Source organism: Staurois parvus, unplaced genomic scaffold (genome assembly GCF_062004578.1).
Source record: "Staurois parvus isolate SC_StPar_1 unplaced genomic scaffold, SC_StPar_1.0 ptg000292l, whole genome shotgun sequence".
Taxonomy (NCBI): Eukaryota; Metazoa; Chordata; class Amphibia; order Anura; family Ranidae; genus Staurois; species Staurois parvus.
This window is the reverse complement of record NW_028318088.1, coordinates 1,149,562-1,168,702: the sequence shown is the minus strand read 5'-3', so window position 1 is coordinate 1,168,702 and position 19,141 is coordinate 1,149,562. Positions and strand designations below refer to the sequence as shown.

The 19,141-nt window shown below is 38.7% G+C and overlaps 1 protein-coding gene across 1 annotated transcript; it reads left to right on the top strand.

Annotated features, from left to right (window-relative positions):
• The first annotated feature begins 5,807 nt into the window (after nucleotides 1-5,807).
• DMRTA1 (DMRT like family A1) lies at nucleotides 5,808-18,635 on the top strand. The gene is made up of 2 exons (XM_089682596.1): nucleotides 5,808-6,431; nucleotides 17,622-18,635. The coding sequence occupies exons 1-2, from the start codon at nucleotides 5,894-5,896 to the stop codon at nucleotides 18,446-18,448; spliced, it is 1,365 nt and encodes a 454-aa protein (XP_089538722.1). The 5' UTR covers nucleotides 5,808-5,893; the 3' UTR covers nucleotides 18,449-18,635.
• Nucleotides 18,636-19,141: the final 506 nt, after the last annotated feature.

Genomic DNA, 19,141 nt, shown 5'->3' with positions numbered 1-19,141 from the left:
GGTTTCCTCCCACACTCCAAAGACATGCTGGTAGGTTAATTGGCTCCTGTCTAAATTGGCGCTAGTATGTATATGTATGAATGTGAGTTAGGGACCTTCGATCGTACGCCCCTTGAGGGTTAGGGACTGATGTGAATGTACAATATATATGTAAAGCACTGTGTAAATTGACAGTGCTATATAAGTACCTGAAATAAATAAATACATTAATAAAATAAATTAACTGATTGCCCTAGCAGTACACATAATCTGGAAGTATAGGCTTTATTTATATGCGTTAAGACCTTATTTATTAAAGTGTAAAGTGATATAAAATGCAGTGAAAAGAACATGTATTAATGTCAAAAACCCAGTAATAGGCAAGATCAGTTGTGTTTTATAAAATTCCCCTGTACATGACTGGATGTTTTTGTCCACTTCATTTCATTGCACTTCCGTTCCTTAAGGTCCATGCACACTAGCAAAAATAAATCCACTTCTGCAGGAGTTTTGCATTTTGCATTTAGAAGCAGCTCATTGTCAATCTATGTGTCCATGCACATTAGAAGGTTCAGAGGCATATTTTAGGCTCAGTGTTTAGAGGCAGAAAAAAAACCTTCCTGGTTTGCATTTTTGAGAGGCGTTTTCTAGAAAAAAAAATGCTAAATATGCCTAGTCACTCCTATATGTGCCTAAACATACAAAAATGCATGAGTGTTTTTTCTGCCAAGGGAGCTGGCGCATTTTTTAAGCCCAGTGTGCATGGACCCATAAGGGTTTATTTACTAAAACCAGAGGGTGCAAAATCTGGTGCAACTCTGCATGGAAACCAATCGGCTTCCAGGTATTATTGCCAAAGCTTATCCAATTAAGCTGGAACTGGAAATTGATGCAGAGCTGCACCAGGTTTTGCACTCTCCAGTTTTGTAAATCAACCCAGCTGTATATTGACCATTTCCTGTCCTCCCTATAGCAGAAGTATTGCTACATGGCGGCACGGGTGTGTAAAATCACGTATATAATTATACGTGATTTTGCATTTGCGGGTAGGGGGCACACGTCCTACCCATGCCACCACAGCTGTCAATCACCGGGTCCCAGCTGGTGATTATTCGCCGGCACCCGGTGATTTCCAAGCATCTCCGACGAGGGGGAGAATTGTTTATAAACAAAACAGTTCTCTCCCCTGTCAGCTCCTGCACACTGCTTTGCATGGTTGTGCAAAGCAGTGTGCTTACAGTGAAGCACAAATACAGCCCATAGTAAAACAGCACACTGTTAACCCTTTGATTGCTGCACATGTTAACCCTGCCTGCCCAGTGCCATTAGCACAGTGTCAGTGCTTTTATTAGCACTGATCACTATATTTGTCAGACACCACCTGACGGGATCTCTAGTGATCCACAGAACGGGATTCCCCAGGACGTGGAGTCTAAGTCCCAGTCTGCCTTTTCACCAGAGCCCCTGATGGTGGGGATGGACTTGATGCAAGACTGAAACCAGATCGCGATCCCTGAGTGCACCCAACTGTGGTAGAGGGGTCCTGCTGAGGGTATGTGCCAGGGGTGAGCCTGATGTGAAGAGGCTGACAAGTCCAGGTCCCGAGCGGGATGGATGGATGACAGTCAGGAGTGAGCGTGGTCAGACTAGCCGGGTCGGTAACGGTGGAGGCGGGTAGGTACCAAGCAGTAGACAGAGAGTAGCCGGGTCTCAAGCCAAGGTTCAGCAACGGGAGGTCCAATAGTAACATTAACGACAGGCAGAGGAATAGTCAGGGACGAGCCGGGGGTCAGAGCAGGAGAAGGTCAACACAATTCAGGACAAGCAGGATCGGCAACAGGTACACACTTCAGAAACACAGGTACAGGAACTAGACCTTGCGGGAACTTGATCACTGCCTGGCCAGTTTAAATAGTGCGCCCTGCACCGTCATTGGCGCCAGGCGCGCGCCCGCGTGCGCGAGTGCGCATGCACGGCCACAACTGCTGCCGTAGATGCTTAGGTCCTAGTGCCTGCACATTGGTGCACCTAGGCAATCTGCGCATTCGCAGACCTGTGCGCCTCGGCGAGACCCGCAGTCCCTGACAGTATTGGTGTCACTGGGGATGTCAGTGACACCAAGTGAGTTCCTCCCAGTGTCAGAATGCCCATTGCAGTCCCACTATATGTCGTTGATCACAGCCATTACTAGTAAAAATAAAAAAAAATCCCAATATCTATACCGCCATTTGTAGACGCTATAACTTTCACGTAAACCAATTAATTTACAAGTATTGGGATTTTTTTTTAGCTGCACTCCAAACATTTAATACACCATGGAACGTGGTTATGTACTTAAAACTAACTGTAAAAGTGAGTACCTTAAATTACTCTTGTAATCCCATCTGTAGCAGTGATCAGTCAGGAAAAGGAAAGAGCAGTGTTAGGTGTGCTGTGTGCATATGTGCTGACAAAGAATGTTCTTACAGGAAGAGAGAGCAGAGGGAGGACATTTCAGTATTCTGCTCCTCCTTCACTTTCCAATCTGAAGCTGGAGGCAGGGAGGGGGCCTAGCTTCTTTAACCTTCCTGGCGGTATTCCCGAGTGTAGCTCGGGGTAAAATTTCTATACCAAAAGCGGTAACCCCGAGCTACACTCGGGCTTACCATGCAGCACTGCATAGGGATTCCCTGCAGCACTTACCTTGTCCTTCGCTCCCACGATGTGTCCCCTGCAGCGTTCCCGGCCATCTCCTCCGTCTGATGTCGGCATCCGGCTCCTGTGTTCCGGTTCCCGTGACGTCGGGACGTACGGGCGCCGCCGGCGGCGGGAAATTTGAAAATTTTAAAAAAATGTCATTTTTTTCAAAATGATTCTAAATAGTAAAACATTGCTGTTTCAACCTATTTCACATACATTTTATCCCTAGTGCTTTGTCCTGTCCCCTGTCTGCATTTTGATTGTTCTTTCTGCCTGGAAACGTAGAAAAGTCCATGGCGTCCAAAAAGCGTCCCTTTAGGTCAAAAGCGGTTTTAGATCAGCTAGAGAACAGCGATAGTAAATCAGGACCACTTGCAGAATTGAGTGATAATGATTCGTGGGGAAATTCGTCATCAGACATTGAAAACAATTTTGCGACTTTGCTCAGTGATGTGCGAACTTGGCACTCTATTTCAAATTTCAGTGTTTTTGGTTTGATTATATTATTGAATTAAATGTATGATTTAGAATCTTGTTCAGACAGATTTCAGTGAGTTATTCCTAAAAATTACAGCCTACAATAAAAAAACTACATATTTCCATGCAAAATAATGGTACCGCTTTCAGCACCAAAAATCGGAAAGAATCATACCGCCAGGGAGGTTAAAAGTTCCCGCCAACCTGGCACATAGATGTGGCCTCCCAGAGGCTTTAACCCACCCACGTCTATTGGTAAACGCTTTACGAGGACCGTAAAGCTCACTATACATATTTGCGATCGTGAGCATTCAAACCATGTGACTGCTGTGACTGCCAATTACAACGGTCATGTGCTTGGAATGTCTGCCTCCACCTCTTGGCATTTAGATCCATTTAAAAGGCCTGAAGGAGGAGCCAGGAAGGAGTTAACAGTGTATTAAAATCAGGTAATCAGGCTGGATATGTCTAGCAGGACTGTGTAAATCTCAGGACTGGACAGGCATAAACCTTTGACAGATAAAGCAGCTCTCCTGTATGCAGGGGCGGACTGACCATTTGGAAACTCGGGCACTGCCCGAGGGTCCGGGGTCAGTAGGGGGCCCCATGAGATGCCCCTGGTACCTTTTTCATAGACTTTTTTGAGTTTGGGCAAGGACACAGGGGCCCCATGATCCCCTATTGCCCAGGGGCCCCATGAGTTGTCAGTCCGCCCCTGCATGTATGTATCTAAGATTTGTGTATATTGGTGTCCTTTTATGAAACAGAGATCAGTGGTGATCCTAAGGACCTTCACTGATCTCCGATCATTAGTGGTTTAGGAAACAGAGATGATCAGCAGAGAACATATCCTCCGCTGATCATCTCAGCACACAGATGGCCAGTATATGAAGGAGTGATGTCAGCCCTTCACTGGCAATCTGTGTTCTCCCTCCAGATTCTCCAGCACAGAGCTGGAGAATCGGGGGAACTGCAAACAAAGCAGCAATAATTTAGCGCTGCTTAGTAAACGGTGTTTGACTGATCTCTTACTGTAATCTCGCGAGATTACAGTAACAGCAGCCGTTTTCTAGCAATCAAAGCGTTTGTAGATCGCTTCTCTCCTCATTAGGAGAAGCAGTCCACACCACTTAATAAAAAGGCATTCAGGGGAAAACTCTCTCCTATGAGAACGCCGGAGAACTGAGCCGCGGTCATTTACCGCTGCATGATAAAAGGACACCATAGCTTTTTACTTTGCATTTAGCTTTGAATTCCTGTCGTCTTTGCCAAATAAGTAGCAGTGGAAAAATCATGTATTTTTTTCTTTAACACTGTTGCAAAAAGGTACATAGAAGCTGCTCTTTTCTTGATTTCCTTTAGTACTTCATAGGTTAAGACTATTTACATTAAAAAAAACAGATCGTAAAGGGGAATTTCTACTTCACTTACAAGATAAATAAACTCTTAGGTCCACACAAAATTTGCTAGTGTTGGTCTGCCTGAATGACAGTGGTAAAGGTATACAGCTGAATGTCCCTTTAGGGATGGATGTGAATACATCATTCTGCTCTGTAAATTAAATTAAAATATGCTGATGCTACAGAAATGCCTAAAAATATTTGTTAGCCTATGTACTGCATGTAAACTTACCATTGCTTTTCTCTACAGTCAGTGACTATGTTTATAGTGTACTTTAGTTAAAAAGGACATGCACAGTATATTAGAGTACTACAAAATAAATTAGACAATATATACCCCATTGTACTTATACTATTATTATTATATTATACAGGATGTATATAGTGCCGACAGTTTGTTCAGTGCTTTACAATATAAAACTACACCTTTATAAAAGTTTTTAGAAATGTTCATTTTTTACATACATTTATGTATTGATTTATTTACATGCATAGGTGTCATATTTTCCAGTTTTACTCCTCTGTCAGCAACTACCTAATACATATGGCACCTCACATTTTATTTTTTTTATTTAAATCAAAATTATTATTATTATTATACAGTATTTATAAAGCGCCAATAGTTCGCTCAGCGCTGTACATTACAAAGGAGGACAGAACATGTGACAGAACAATACCAATACAATGTAAAACATGAGGGGATTGAGGGCCCTGCTCTTTCGAGTTTACAATCTAAATCTTGAAACATTAAGACTTTGATAATCACCTTTAACTTTTTTTTAATTCTATAACTAAAACACTCTTGATCTCCAAAAATATTTGATGTTGACTATGCTGTGGTTTTGTTAAACAATAATTTATTTGTGGGCACTTACTGTGTCATCTATTGTTTATAAAAAATACATTGTTGTTTTTTTTATTATGTTTTTGCATTTTAAATATGTTTGCATTATGAAGCTGGTTAATTGTATGCTCATAGTGTCTTGGAATATTAATTAAAATTAGTGTTAAATTCTAAATGCAATATCTCTTCTCACTAGGGTCTCTGTTCTTCAGTGTTATTTATCTCTTGTGATCATTTTCGTGTAATGAATAGCAAACCCTCTGCAAGAAATGTCTCTGCCTGTGAAATCTCTTTACATGTTGAGCTACGCCTCCATTTAAAGTTTTTTTAATGCCCTCCCCTATTGACAAACCTGAAATCACACTGCACATCTGTTTTTCTAAGGAGGAGACTGAGGGAAGGCTTTTCAGTCACACATATCAGTTTAACAGTGTTTGACACATAGCACAGCTCAGATTATCACAGGGAGGCATCCAAGGCTGAGCTAAAATCTTACTCCAATTGCCAAACAGCAATGGACTGCAACAACTCCGGAGGAAACCTAAGCTCTAGATCCCTGTTGCCTCCTGCTTTGCTTCCTCCAGTGCCTCCTCCACCTCTTTCATGTTCATCAGCCATGCCAGTGCCACCATCAGTACCAATGCCTGCCTCATTCCTTAGACCCCCAACTCTCCTGCTGCGAGCTGCCGCTGCAGCTGCTGCAGCAGCCTGTACTCCCAGGATGACTTTAGACAGAGGAACAGGTGGAGCAGTCATGTACCCAAGAACACCAAAATGCGCACGGTGCCGCAATCATGGAGTGGTATCAGCACTTAAAGGGCACAAACGTTTTTGCCGCTGGAGGGATTGTGCATGTGCCAAATGCACCTTGATTGCAGAACGCCAACGAGTCATGGCTGCACAGGTGGCCCTCAGAAGACAACAAGCCCAAGAAGAATGTGAAGCCCGAGGTGTGCAACATTTCATGTACTCAGGACCAGGAACAAATGGAGGAGAAACCATAGGACACAAAGCACCAGTAGCACAAGTTCCCAGTCAGCTGGAGAATAAAGGTAAGCAAAATATATATTTGCAACAACAACAAAAAAAAAACTTTATTTTTGATCTAGAGAATATCGCTGAGTGTATATTCACTTTAAATTTCTGGTCCAGCAGAGAAAAAAAAATTATATAATTGACGTATTATTTGTAAACATAAATTATATTAATATATAATAAATGGCTTTAGAATGAAAATTAAATTTGATAATATTTACTATATTATAAAGTTATTAAATTCTGTTCAAGATTATTTAAACTTTGGCATAATTATGAAATTCACCACTTTACATTTTTCTATGTTATGTAACAAGAAAATGATAGGCAAGCTAATTAATTAAAATTCACCATTTTTAATTAACATGACAAGTAACAAAATATATATGAACAGAAGTTGTGTATGAAAAAATCTAATACTATTATTATAATACAGGATTTATATAGCGCCAACAGTTTGCGCAGCACTTTACAAAATGAAGGCAGACATTACAGTTACAATACAATTTGGTACAAGAGGAAACAGAGGGACCTGCTTGTTAGAGCTTAATACCAGGGGCGGACTGACAACTCATGGGGCCCACGGGGAATAGGGGATCATGGGGCCCCAGTGTCCTTGCCCAAATTCAAAAAAGCCTATGAAAAAGGTACCAGGGGCATCTCATGGGGCCCCCTACTGACCCCGGGCCCTCGGGCAGTGCCCGAGTTTCCAAATGGTCAGTCCGCCCCTGCGTAATACTATGTATTAAAATCTAATATACCTTACATAGATATATCCAAAATTTGTGAACCTCTCATAGTAAACCAAATGTTACATTATTTTATCTCTGTTACACTTACATTGCACTATTTTATCTCTGTTCAACAATTCAACAAGTCTATATTGTCTTAAACCCGACAGTCAAGTTTTTTTTTGTTCAGATGTCTTAATACCATGCTGAATATTTCATAGCACGCATAACACAGAACACATTCAATAAACTGACAAATTTATAGTAAATCAGCTTCTCAGAATTTCACTCATTTGTATAGTATAATCATTATTATTTATATTGATTATTATATGTATTACTATGCATCATTGTGAAGGTATCTACTTTATAGCAATTTGAAGATCGTATTTGTTAGAAAAAGTTAGTCCCTGTAAGGAAAAATAGTTTTGTGACATTACCAAATACATTCCAGTTGTACCAGATATACTTTTTTATTTTCCTTTTTTATTTTAAATGGCAAAGGATAAAAAAATTTAAACAGTTTTACACAATAATAATACAGCTGTACATTTGTATAACAGTTTATACCTAATTATAAAGTTGTTGATTTTTGAAGTATGTTAATTATCACTATTCTTTGACAATTCTATTTGTTTTATACATTTTAACAAATTTATAATTAGAATTTTACACACACTTTGGAGGGTTACCAAAGCAAATATATCATACCAGTAAATAATGTGTTTGCAATTCAAGGTGAGTGTTTTAAACAAGTTTATACACATCTACATGTTACAAATTTTGCCCCAAAATCACAGTGTGGTCAACACATTTTTCTATTTCTCTTTCAATCAATAAGATATTTGCAGTACTTGCTGTAGTCTAGTGGCAGTATTGAGAAAATAGGAGTTACTAGGGGCAATACATTTTGGCAATCAATGTGTGCACTTTTCAAGGTGTAGGTGTTTTAAACATGTTTAGAAATGTATACAAGTAATAAATGTCACCTAGAAAATCACATCAACCTTACAGCAATAAATAAGACATGCATAAATAAGAGATGCAAAGCACTTGCTTTAGTCTAGTGGAAGATTTTTGCCCCTTAGCAAAGTTCCCACCAAACAAATGATAATAATTTCAAATGTTCTTTGAGCCACATTCTTGTTCTTTAATTTGAATTGCAAAAACAAAAATAGTTATTTTTTCCTACTTCTGATTGTAAAAAGTCTGGAAATGGTAAATAGTAAACACTTTTTAAAAAAGCAATTAAATTTACAGCAATGACATTTACCATATAAATTGCTACAACAATAATTAGCATATGATGCAACCACCTATTAGGACTATATTTTATTATTAATACTACACAATTCTATATAAATTGACTGTTGTAAGTAAGGCTCTAAATAAATGTAGATAATCTGTGACTTCAATTACTAAGCTAAAAAAAGAAATGGCAACCTTAATACAAATGCATATGAACCTAAATAATTCTATTTAAAACAGAGAAATGTATTTACTAAAGCTGGTTCACTCAGAATCTTGTGCACCTGTGCATGGTAGCCAATCAGCTTCTAACCTCAGCTTGTTCAATTAAGCTTTGGCAATAAGGCTAGGTTCACATATGTGCGGGTGGTGCCACTGCGGATCCGCACAAAAATCTGTGCAGCTGCACCATCCACACAAAAGAATGCGGACCCGCGGGCGGGTGTCCCGGGGCACGGGAGACCATTCAAATTAATAGGCTCTTGTGCCTGCGCAAAACACGGCCCGCAGGAACGCAGATATGTGAACCAGGGGTAAAACCTGGAAGCTGATTGATTTCTGTGCACATGATTCTGAGTGAACCAGCTTTAGTAAATAAACCTCATAATATTTATTACACTTTTAAACTAAAAGAAAGTTGCAGAGGGGTTCAGACTTCTCCTGACTTGTAGAAATCATTTCTGCAGAACATCCGGTAAGGAGAACCGTAGAGCTTTTGTTATAAATAGGAACAATATTAAAACAGAATAAATGAAGGAATTAGAATGTTAATGTGTTAATGATATGCATACTATTATTTTTATTTCAGTTCGAAAACACATCTGCACAGGCATTAAAAAGCTACTATGGGATTATTCACACTTGCTTGTTTTCCTGTATAGTTTGAATTTCAAGTAGAATTTGCATTTCTGTTTATTTTAATGCATATGCATCAGGAAAAATCTTTTTACTAGATGCTTCACATTGTGTAATGGCAATGGTACATAAAAAAATACACATAAATTCACAAAAGCATGGATACATTCTTGCAGTTATGGACGTCAAAACCTGTTGTGGTATAGAAGGCCTTATAGCAAATATGGATTATATGTGACAAGCAGGGGCGGACTGAACGCAGCAAAAGTATTGGATGCACTACTTTACAAAATGCACAGCACCCAGATTGCATTGCACTCAGGGGCGGACTGACCATTTGGAAACTCGGGCACTGCCCGAGGGCCTGGGGTCAGTAGGGGGCCCCATGAGATGCCCCTGGTACCTTTTTCATAGGCTTTTTTGAGTTTGGGCAAGGACACTGGGGCCCCATGATCCCCTATTAACCGGGGCCCATGAGTTGTCAGTCCACCCCTGGTGACAAGATCACAGTGTTACAAAGCTGGCTGAAACATTGCAGAAATCCCTTTACCCTTTAAATAATCTATGCCACTGCCAAGTAATCAGCAATCAAGGACCTTTCATTTAAAGGGCACTCTGGCAAACAGTAACTGCTGCATTGAGGATGGCAGACTCTTTCACACTGCTGTTTATGTGTACACTACACATAATTATTTAGAATCACAGTACAAAGTTTCTATTATAATACAATACACAAACTGAACTAAAATGTTACTTGATGTTTAAATAGAAAATCAGTGCATGTCCAGTGGTTTTGTCATGGGCAATAAACTATATAATTGTTAGAAATCGAGATTTACTAAAATTATACTGTATATATATTTACATATGTAACTATGTAAATGTATGTATATATATATAAGGGAAAAAATTATATATATATATATATATATATATATATACTGTATGTGAAGGGAGTGCCAAGACAAACACAGAGCAATTATATGATCTATTTTTTTCATGTATGCAGAGTGCCAGGTATTCTGAATGTTTTAGTGAATGACTCCCATCTTTAAACTCAGCAAAAAAAAGAAGAGTACAGACACACAATCTCCCTATGGGAAACCTGCAGTGAGAGAATATAGAGGCTGCATCTATTGACCTCTTGCCTGGTTGTCATGCTGTTCCAGTGGCTTTGGCACTTTTTAAACCACTGTCCTGGAATGCAAGTGTTGTTAAGAGTTTCTGACTTTACTTGATCATTGAAATATGAATCCTTATTCCAGGCCAGTGAAATCGGAGACAGCCAGGCAACTAGTATTCTTAAGTGTAAGCCTACATATTTCTCTCACGATGGGTTTTCTCTAATGTACTGGCTTTAAAAAAATATTATTTTTAGTTTTTATTCAAACACACATACAAGTCTCCTAATTATATGCATGATGAAGTGTTTCAAACTGAAACATAGCATTAGGCATCTTTATTTTTAAATGTATGTTGCTGTTACTGGCAGTGGTGGCAACACAAAAATTGGCTCCCCTCCCCACGGGGAGACCTGACACTGACCAACACCCCCCTCCCCCACGAAGAAAGCCTGACGTTAGCCAACAACACCCCAGCCCCACCCCTACCCAAGAGAGCCTTCCACTACCACTGCCCCCCATACACTGGCATACACTGGCAACCTCCCCCCACCCCAGCAATAGATAAGACACTCACCTTTACAGCTCTGGACATCCCCAGGAACAAGAGTCAGGCTCTGCATACACCATCAAGCAGCCCACAGCCTCTCTCAGATCCCACCTAGTCTCCATGCTGCCTGTGTCCCTTCTTCCTTTCCTTCTTTTGGGGGGGGCGCTGCCCCCCTGAAAAATGCTGCTGCCCCCCCTGAAAAATGCCACCCTAGGCAAATGCCTTGTTTGCCTTGTGGTAAATACACCCCTGGTTACTGGGTAAGCAGAGGTTTAATGACCTTTTATTTATTTCCCCAACATTTTGCCAGAAAATTGCATTAAATCAGAACAGTTTGTACCTTGCTCTGGGTCTGGACATTGCAGATCATGATTTAACATGTGTGTGTCTAGCAAAAATGTTGTATTATGTTTTTTCTAAATATTGAACTGTTGAATATCTATGTACTCCTTTGATGATGATTTACCTTTAATATTTTTTCCAATTACTTGCTAACTGGTAAAATATATAATAGCAATACTTACTATCATATTAATAAATACTATTGTTCTTATACATTTTCCAAAAGACTATTTTTAAACTAACCAATAGTGGAAATATTAGAGAAACTGTTACATATTAGTAAAATATTCCATACTGAAGGTTAAAACAGACATATCAGAATCAGAAAAAATGTGTGTCACACAAGAATCCAAATGTAAGCCAAAGAGGTATTTTAAAAAATTTTATTTCATTTTTTCTAATATTTTGAAAATATAAATACAATAATGGTATTTTATACCTAAAGTTTACAATGGGGTTGATTTACTAAAGGCAAGTGCACTGCAAGTGCAGTTGCTCTAGATTTCAGGAGAAGCTCTGAAATGAAGGGAAACTCTGCTGATTTCTATCATCCAATCACGTGCAAGCAAAAATGCAGTTTTTTTTTCTTGCATGTAATTGGGTATTCTAAGTGAAGATTTACCTCATTTACTAAGCTCTGGAGCAGGTGCGCTTGCAGTGCACACTACATTTGCCATTAGTAAATCAACCCCAAACTCTATAAATAAACAGTAAATAAACATTGCTCAAATTTTTCACAAATATTATCACTGAATGTTAATGTATAATCAGGGGTAAAACCTCATTTTTTGACGCCTTTCATTTTTGCAGAATGCTCATCCAATAATATTGATCAAAACTAAGCCAAGCAATAGATGAATTTATATGTAGACATCGTTGTCAGAGAGTAGATGTGGTCCTACAGTTAGTATGAAGAATCCCTAGAAAGGCAATACAAGTTATGGGATGGGCACACACAATTGTGCTTCTACTGTTTGTCTTCCATTCCATCTTGATGCAGTGGATACAAATGTAAAGCTTGTTTAGAGATCATTGATCACTATATAATAATATACAGTAGTGAGCCTGTGCAGGGGCATCCCTAGGGTTGGTGCCTCGGGACGCCACTGAGCCTGTGATTGCTTCAGTTTTATTAACAGTATCACTATATTAAAAAAGTAGTATAAAGTAATAATGTCCATTACAAAAAAATCTTCTGTGGATGGGATGGGAACTTCTCGTCCTGCTCCCAAAATAAAATCAAGTTGGGCTGAGTGGCACTCACAAAGGGAGCTTTGTATTCTATGAATGAATGCAAAGCTTTCTCTGATTGGCTGAGATTGAGAAGTTGAGACAACGTCATGATCTCAGACTCCTTTTGGAAACTCCTTTGGAATGGCTGAGCAGTGCCCAGTCTGAGCTGATTTTGTTTCGGAGTGGAGGCGGATGGGAAGTTTACATCCACTGCTGGAACACAGCGCTGTATACTGTATGTATCTGAGACTACATACAGTTCATTCAGTGCACACAGCTGCTACATATGTTAGTGAAGGTAATAGTTCATTTGGACCAACTTGGTGTAAACACATTATTTAAACTTCACTAAAAGCTGGAGATCAGCTTTAAGTGCACTTTCAGGGTACAGCAATCCTGTATAACCAAATAAAAAAAATGTACACAGCTTTGATGCAAACAATTCAGAGTTCTGATATAACTGGTCTGCCAAAGATAGTGTTTAAATACTCTAGCACATTGTTTCTTAATTTAATTGAATTATATGTTCATAATAATCATTGCTCAATTTGTACCACTCCCCCATCTTTCATGATCAGTTTAACACTGAGTTCATTCTTGAGATAGCTGCATTTTGTTTTAACTAGGATGATATAATGGTTTGGTATTTTTTTTAAATTCTTCAGAAGTTACCCACATGGAAGAGAAATATATTTCCAATCAGGGGCGGACTGATCATTTGGAAACTCGGGCACTGCCTAAGGGCCCGGGGTCAGTAGGGGGCCCCATGAGATGCCCCTGGTACCTTTTTCATAGGCTTTTTTGAGTTTGGGCAAGGACACAGGTGCCCCATGATCCCCAACTGCCCGGGGGCCCCATGAGTTGTCAGTCCACCCCTGTTTCCAATATATTTAGAAATTATTTAGCAAAAAAATTATATATGTAACATATATTTACAATATATTGGCCTACGCTAATATATTTTAACATGTATTTTAAAAAATGTAAATTTGAATATATTTTCTAAAGGCATATATTTAAAAATATATTTTTTTTAAATATATTCTTCAGATTTTTTTTTAGCATATAAAAAAAGTCATTTTAACATATATTTGTACATATATTTGTAAATGCAGTCCTCCAAAAATGTAGATTAAATGTATTTTCAAAGACATATATTTGAAAATGTATTTTTAAAAATATTTTTCATATATCTTTTAATGTATAAATGCATTTCAACATACAGTATATATATATATATATATATATATATATATATATATATATTTTTTTTAACTATATTGCATACGGCCAAAATTGTAGTAATTCAAATATATGTCAATATATTTGGGATGAATATTTGTTAAATGTATTTAAAATATATCTTTCTTCCATGTGGGTAAGAAGTTTGTTAATTCTAATGAAACAATAGTTTGGCAAATTACAGATAGAAGGACCTGAGCTGGCCATAGATGTTAGCTTTTTTCATTCAGCCAGTGTTTCTCCATCCACACAAACAAAATGAGAGGGGGATTCCACCACCAGGACGTTGTATTCGCACAACAGAACCCAATGCTGTCAGAATACACTGATGATAGAATGCACTGATTGGTTGCAACATCTGATGGACAATCATTTTCCAGTATGTTACTTCGACAGAAGTTAATCAAACAGTCAACTTCTGTCAAGTGGAGGCAGTCATATTGTTTCCTGCTGAATTGGCCAAACTCCAATCAATGATTAACCAGCGACAGGAAAGAATAATGTTGAGCATGGTTTCCAAAGGTCCCATGTAAGGCTTGGGGCTACTATTCAATGGGCTCCACAGGGAAAAAGGGATTTATTTGAAGATTAATGTGAGTGCTTGCTGTGTCTGCACCTCAGCACTGTTACTACCTTAGAAACATTTAAGTCAGGTCAGGTTATGTTTTTTGATATTTCTGTCTCTGCTCGGTTAGAAAGAAGGGGTGTGGCTCCTTAGGCTCTATTTTTAGCACAAAACCTGCAAGAAAAATAGCACAGAGCTTAAGCCCTCAGCACTGCATGGCCTTTAGAAGTCTGCTATATCTGCCCTTTCTGTTTTACAATTTAGATGGGGTTAGGGGTACAGACTTTTTTTAAATTGCAGTTAGACAGCAATGTCTTTTTCTTTAATTTAACCCCTTTATGCCGATCACACGCAAATATGCGGCCTCTCGGCGTCTGGGCCTTGATGCCGAGCGGCCACATATTTGCGTGCAATTACAAAATACATATGTGCTGAGAGCACGCGTCCTGCACATATGTCCGCAAATCCCGGAAAGGTCCCGATGTCCCCTTTCGATTGGGACCTTTTCCGATCATGCGACCGCTGTGACGGCGAATCACGGTGGTCACATGACCCTAAAACCCCACCCCGTCTCCCAACTTCTGAAACTCTTAAAGGGCTGGGATGCGCCGGCTCCAAGAGGTAAATTTTGCTTTTGCATGTACAGTACATTTTAGAATTGCCATACTGTATGTTAAAAGATAAGTCCACAAAAATAGTATTTCCATCATAGGATAGGATTCACACACCAGTGCTAATGTGAATAGAGATAAACAAATCAGCTAGTATGTTTTGAGTTGTGGGATAAAACCTATACATACAAACTCAATGCGAAAGATCATCAGGAATGCCTACAATTGAGTATAGGACACCAGTACCGCAATAGTCATATGCTTAGTACTTATCCACCATATTGCCATAAATTCTCTGATGCAGGAGCAAGAATTTCACATTTCTTGTTGTGGAAAAAGTAATGTAAATCTATGTAACACTTCTTTGTAATAGCTTCAGCAGGTCAGTGTAACTAGTTTGTGAGTAATAGTGAGTTTGTTTAACTACTTCCCGCCCGGCCTATAGTAAAATTATGGTCGGGCGAACCTTTCGTCCTTTCGGTAGGGCGTCATATGACGTCCTTCCCGGATCGCACCCTATGCGTGCCCGCAGGGCCTCGCTGTGGCGAGAACGGCTGTGTACCTCGGACACGGCCGATGACAGATCTTTGTACCGACCCCGCTGCTAGTACCATGTGACCTGTTGTGACCAATCACAGCAGGTCACATGACAGTTGTATACAATGGATGGCTTCATTCATGCCATCCATTGTATACAAGTGTGTCTAGCTGTGAATGGTCACAGTGATCACATTCACAGGCTGGGCCAGTCACAGCCCATCTGTGTCATGTGATTAGGCATGGCCAATCACAGCTAATCACAACAAAAAAAGCTGAATGAATCAATTTCATTCAGTTCAATGCTTGGTTATAGCAAAGAAATTCTTTACTATAAGCAATCAAATTGTGTAAAAAAAAATACTGATTATTTCCCCAAAGTAGTACAATGTTACTATGGTAACATTATACTACTTTGGTCATAGTGTAATATGAAAAAGAAATCTTAAAAAAAGAGAAATAAAATGTAATAAAAAATAAAAAAAATAATAAAAAATGTAAAAAATTTTTAAACAAAATTATCAATTTTTTTTTTGTACTGTCACCAGTCAGTGTCCCTGATCACCACCACACCAGTTATATGATGACGTTGTACTGCACTGGTGACAGCATGTGATAAAAATGTTTTGAATTTCTTCATTTTCCGAAATATTATGACAAAAAAATTACAACTTCAAAAACTCACTATGTCTCTTATGAAATACATTGGACTGTCTACTTTACAAAAAGGGGTCATTTGGGGGATATCTGTACTGTTCTGACATTTTTGGGGCTCAAGAAATTAGATTGAGTGTCAGTACTTCAGGTTTGATCAATTTTCAGATGTATACCATAGTTTCTGAACTCTATAACTTTCCTACAGACTAATAATAAACACTTATTTGGGTTATTTTCACCAAAGAAATGTAGTAGAATACATCTTGGCCTCAATGTATGAAGAACAATTATTTACTTGCAAACTTTTATAACAGAAACAAATAAACGTGGGTTTTTTTTCCAAATTTTCTGTCTTTTTTGGTTAATTTAGCAAAAAATAAAAACCCCAGTGGTGATTAAATACCACTAAAACAAAGCTGTAGTTGTGTGAAAAAAAATGATAAAATTTTAGTTTGGGTACAGTGTTGCATGACCGTGCAATTGTCATTCAAAGTGTGAGAGCGCTGAAACCTGAAAAATGGCCTGGGCAGGAAGGGGGTAAAAATGCCCGGTATTGAATTGGTTAAACAACAAATTAAATTGTGGCGCCAACAGATGCTTATACACCATCCACATAAGTAAGCCTCTACCCCACTATATTAATGTGAAGATACACTTGTATAGCATAAGTTGTTCATAAGAATTTCACTTAGACCCCATAGGAAGGGTGTTCCATTTCAGTAGGCAGGTCCACCTGAGACAGCAATGAATCACTGAAATTAAAAAAGGAACACGGGTGCGCCAGCTAAGTGCTGCATCAAGGGGTTTATTACAATTAAACAGCAAACGTACAGGAATATAAACTCAAAGAGCGTATCTGCAGCCATTTCACATTGGATGCAAGCAGCGGGTTGCCAGTGAGGAATCCAAGTCCAATGTTCCAGGAAGTGAGGAGAGCCACTGTGGATTGCAGGGCAGGGTGTGATGTCTGGTTGCTATGGTTACTCGTTTCAGATGCGGAGAGAGAGAAAAGGAAAAGACAAACACAAAATCACATCTCCTGCACATAACACCACTGTGGAGCCAAAAGGAGCTCTGAAATGATTTATCATAGCAACCAACCTGCCCGAGTCCAGGCATGACATCACATCTTGCTCTACAATCCACAGTGGCTCTCCTCACTTCCTGGAACATTGGACTTGGTTTCCTCACTGACAACACCCTGTTTACTGTTACAAGCCACTCTTCCGGAGGACGGCTTCCATCCATGGTGACATGGCTGCAGATAAGCTCTTTGATATTATATTTCTGTGAGTTTGTATTTGACTTTTTCTTCATAATAAACCCCTTGGTGATGCACTTAGCTGGCACTCCCTTGTGTTCGTTTTCATAAGGTGAGTTGGTTTACCCACCGATATTTCTCTAAAACTCAATTATTATGTTTAAGTGTATTACCTGGTTTAGCATTCATTAATTTGTGTATATGGAGCTCTCATCATTAAACAATAAACATATTTTTCATTTATTTTTATCTAGGATCGGGTGAATCGAAAGAAAAACATGACCACCTATATGGAAGATTATTAAGCTCATCCATGCTTTCTCAAAGTTTGTCACAAACATCTCTAGCAGAACAAGTGAATGCATGCCAAATGTTGAAGTCTTCAGATATGGAGACTCCAAATAAAGAAAATTCCATTCAATCTCCTTTTTCTGAGGGAAGATCTGAATGTGCTGACAGTCCAAGATCTCTGTCTTCTTCTGATCAAGAATCAGGTAATGAAAATGAGTGGACCAAAGACCATTGTGCCTCTAATATTAGCATCCCTGTTGTGTCTATGAAGCACAGAGATCCCCTGGAGATTCTTAGCAAAGTTTTTCCAAACCATAAACACAGCATATTAGAAAGCATCCTGCACTTCTGCAAAGGAGATGTTGTTCAAGCCATAGAGATGGTTTTAAATGGAAAGGAACAAGTTGTGAAGGAAAATGAAACTCCATCAGGATCAGATGTCAACACCTTTACAAAGGACACAACAATCAATATTACTGGCTTAGGTTTTGGTGCTTTTGGCTCTAAGTCAGCGTTTTCCCCTTTGTATCCTAATCCATCGGCTGCTGGAAGTGATACAAATATCTTTCATTCTAGACTTGGCCTAAATCCATTACACTTTACTTATTCCACAACTAACAGAGGACTTCCTGGGTTTATATCCCCTTACAGCTTTGTTCCATCTTTTCCTTTTCGCCCCGGCATGGATTATGCATTCCCTGGAATGTTAAGGGATGCATCTTATTACCCACGCAAAGATACAATGAATTTCTCTGGACTTTACTCTAGATTGAACCAAGAACATCACTAGTGTTGCTTTTGTTCTAAAAAAACAAGTTGCCTTATCTTAGCAAATACATAGATTTTCTCAGAACTGTGTAGAATGAATGTACATTCATTATGTTTCTATAGTGTTTTTTTAACTAGAAGACTTTATTTCCTAAAGCAACAATATATTATTTTGTACAAAAAAATAAAAGCTGGTACATTTAACATTTTTTGTTTATTTTATCTTTTTTATACTACCTACATTAGAAATGATATATGTTAAGATATTTGAATGTGATTGCCTAAACAAGTAGATAATATTTATTTAGCAATGGAAAACTATGTTCATGTCAATCACCCAACCATGTGCAAAACAAAGTTTTTTTATTGCCCTTGCAAATAATTGGGTATTAAAAACTTTGCTGAGCTAACATCCTCTGCTCCTTTCGTAAATCAATCCAGTGAATTAATTTCTTCGTGCAGGTATACATTTAATATATAATGGTGGTGTAGGTTTGCTAAGTGTACTCACTTCAGTTTCGTTATGGATTAATGGTACACTGTGAAATGCAATCAAAGACACACAACCTTTATTACAAAGGAGTTAGCACATTTCAAGACATGACATATGAAAGACTTCAAAACATTTACCAGGAAAGTGATTCCCTCTTCCCACCTCAAAAAAAAAAAAGACGAAATTTCCAAACTTATAGAAGGTTGACTGGTCTAACCTATG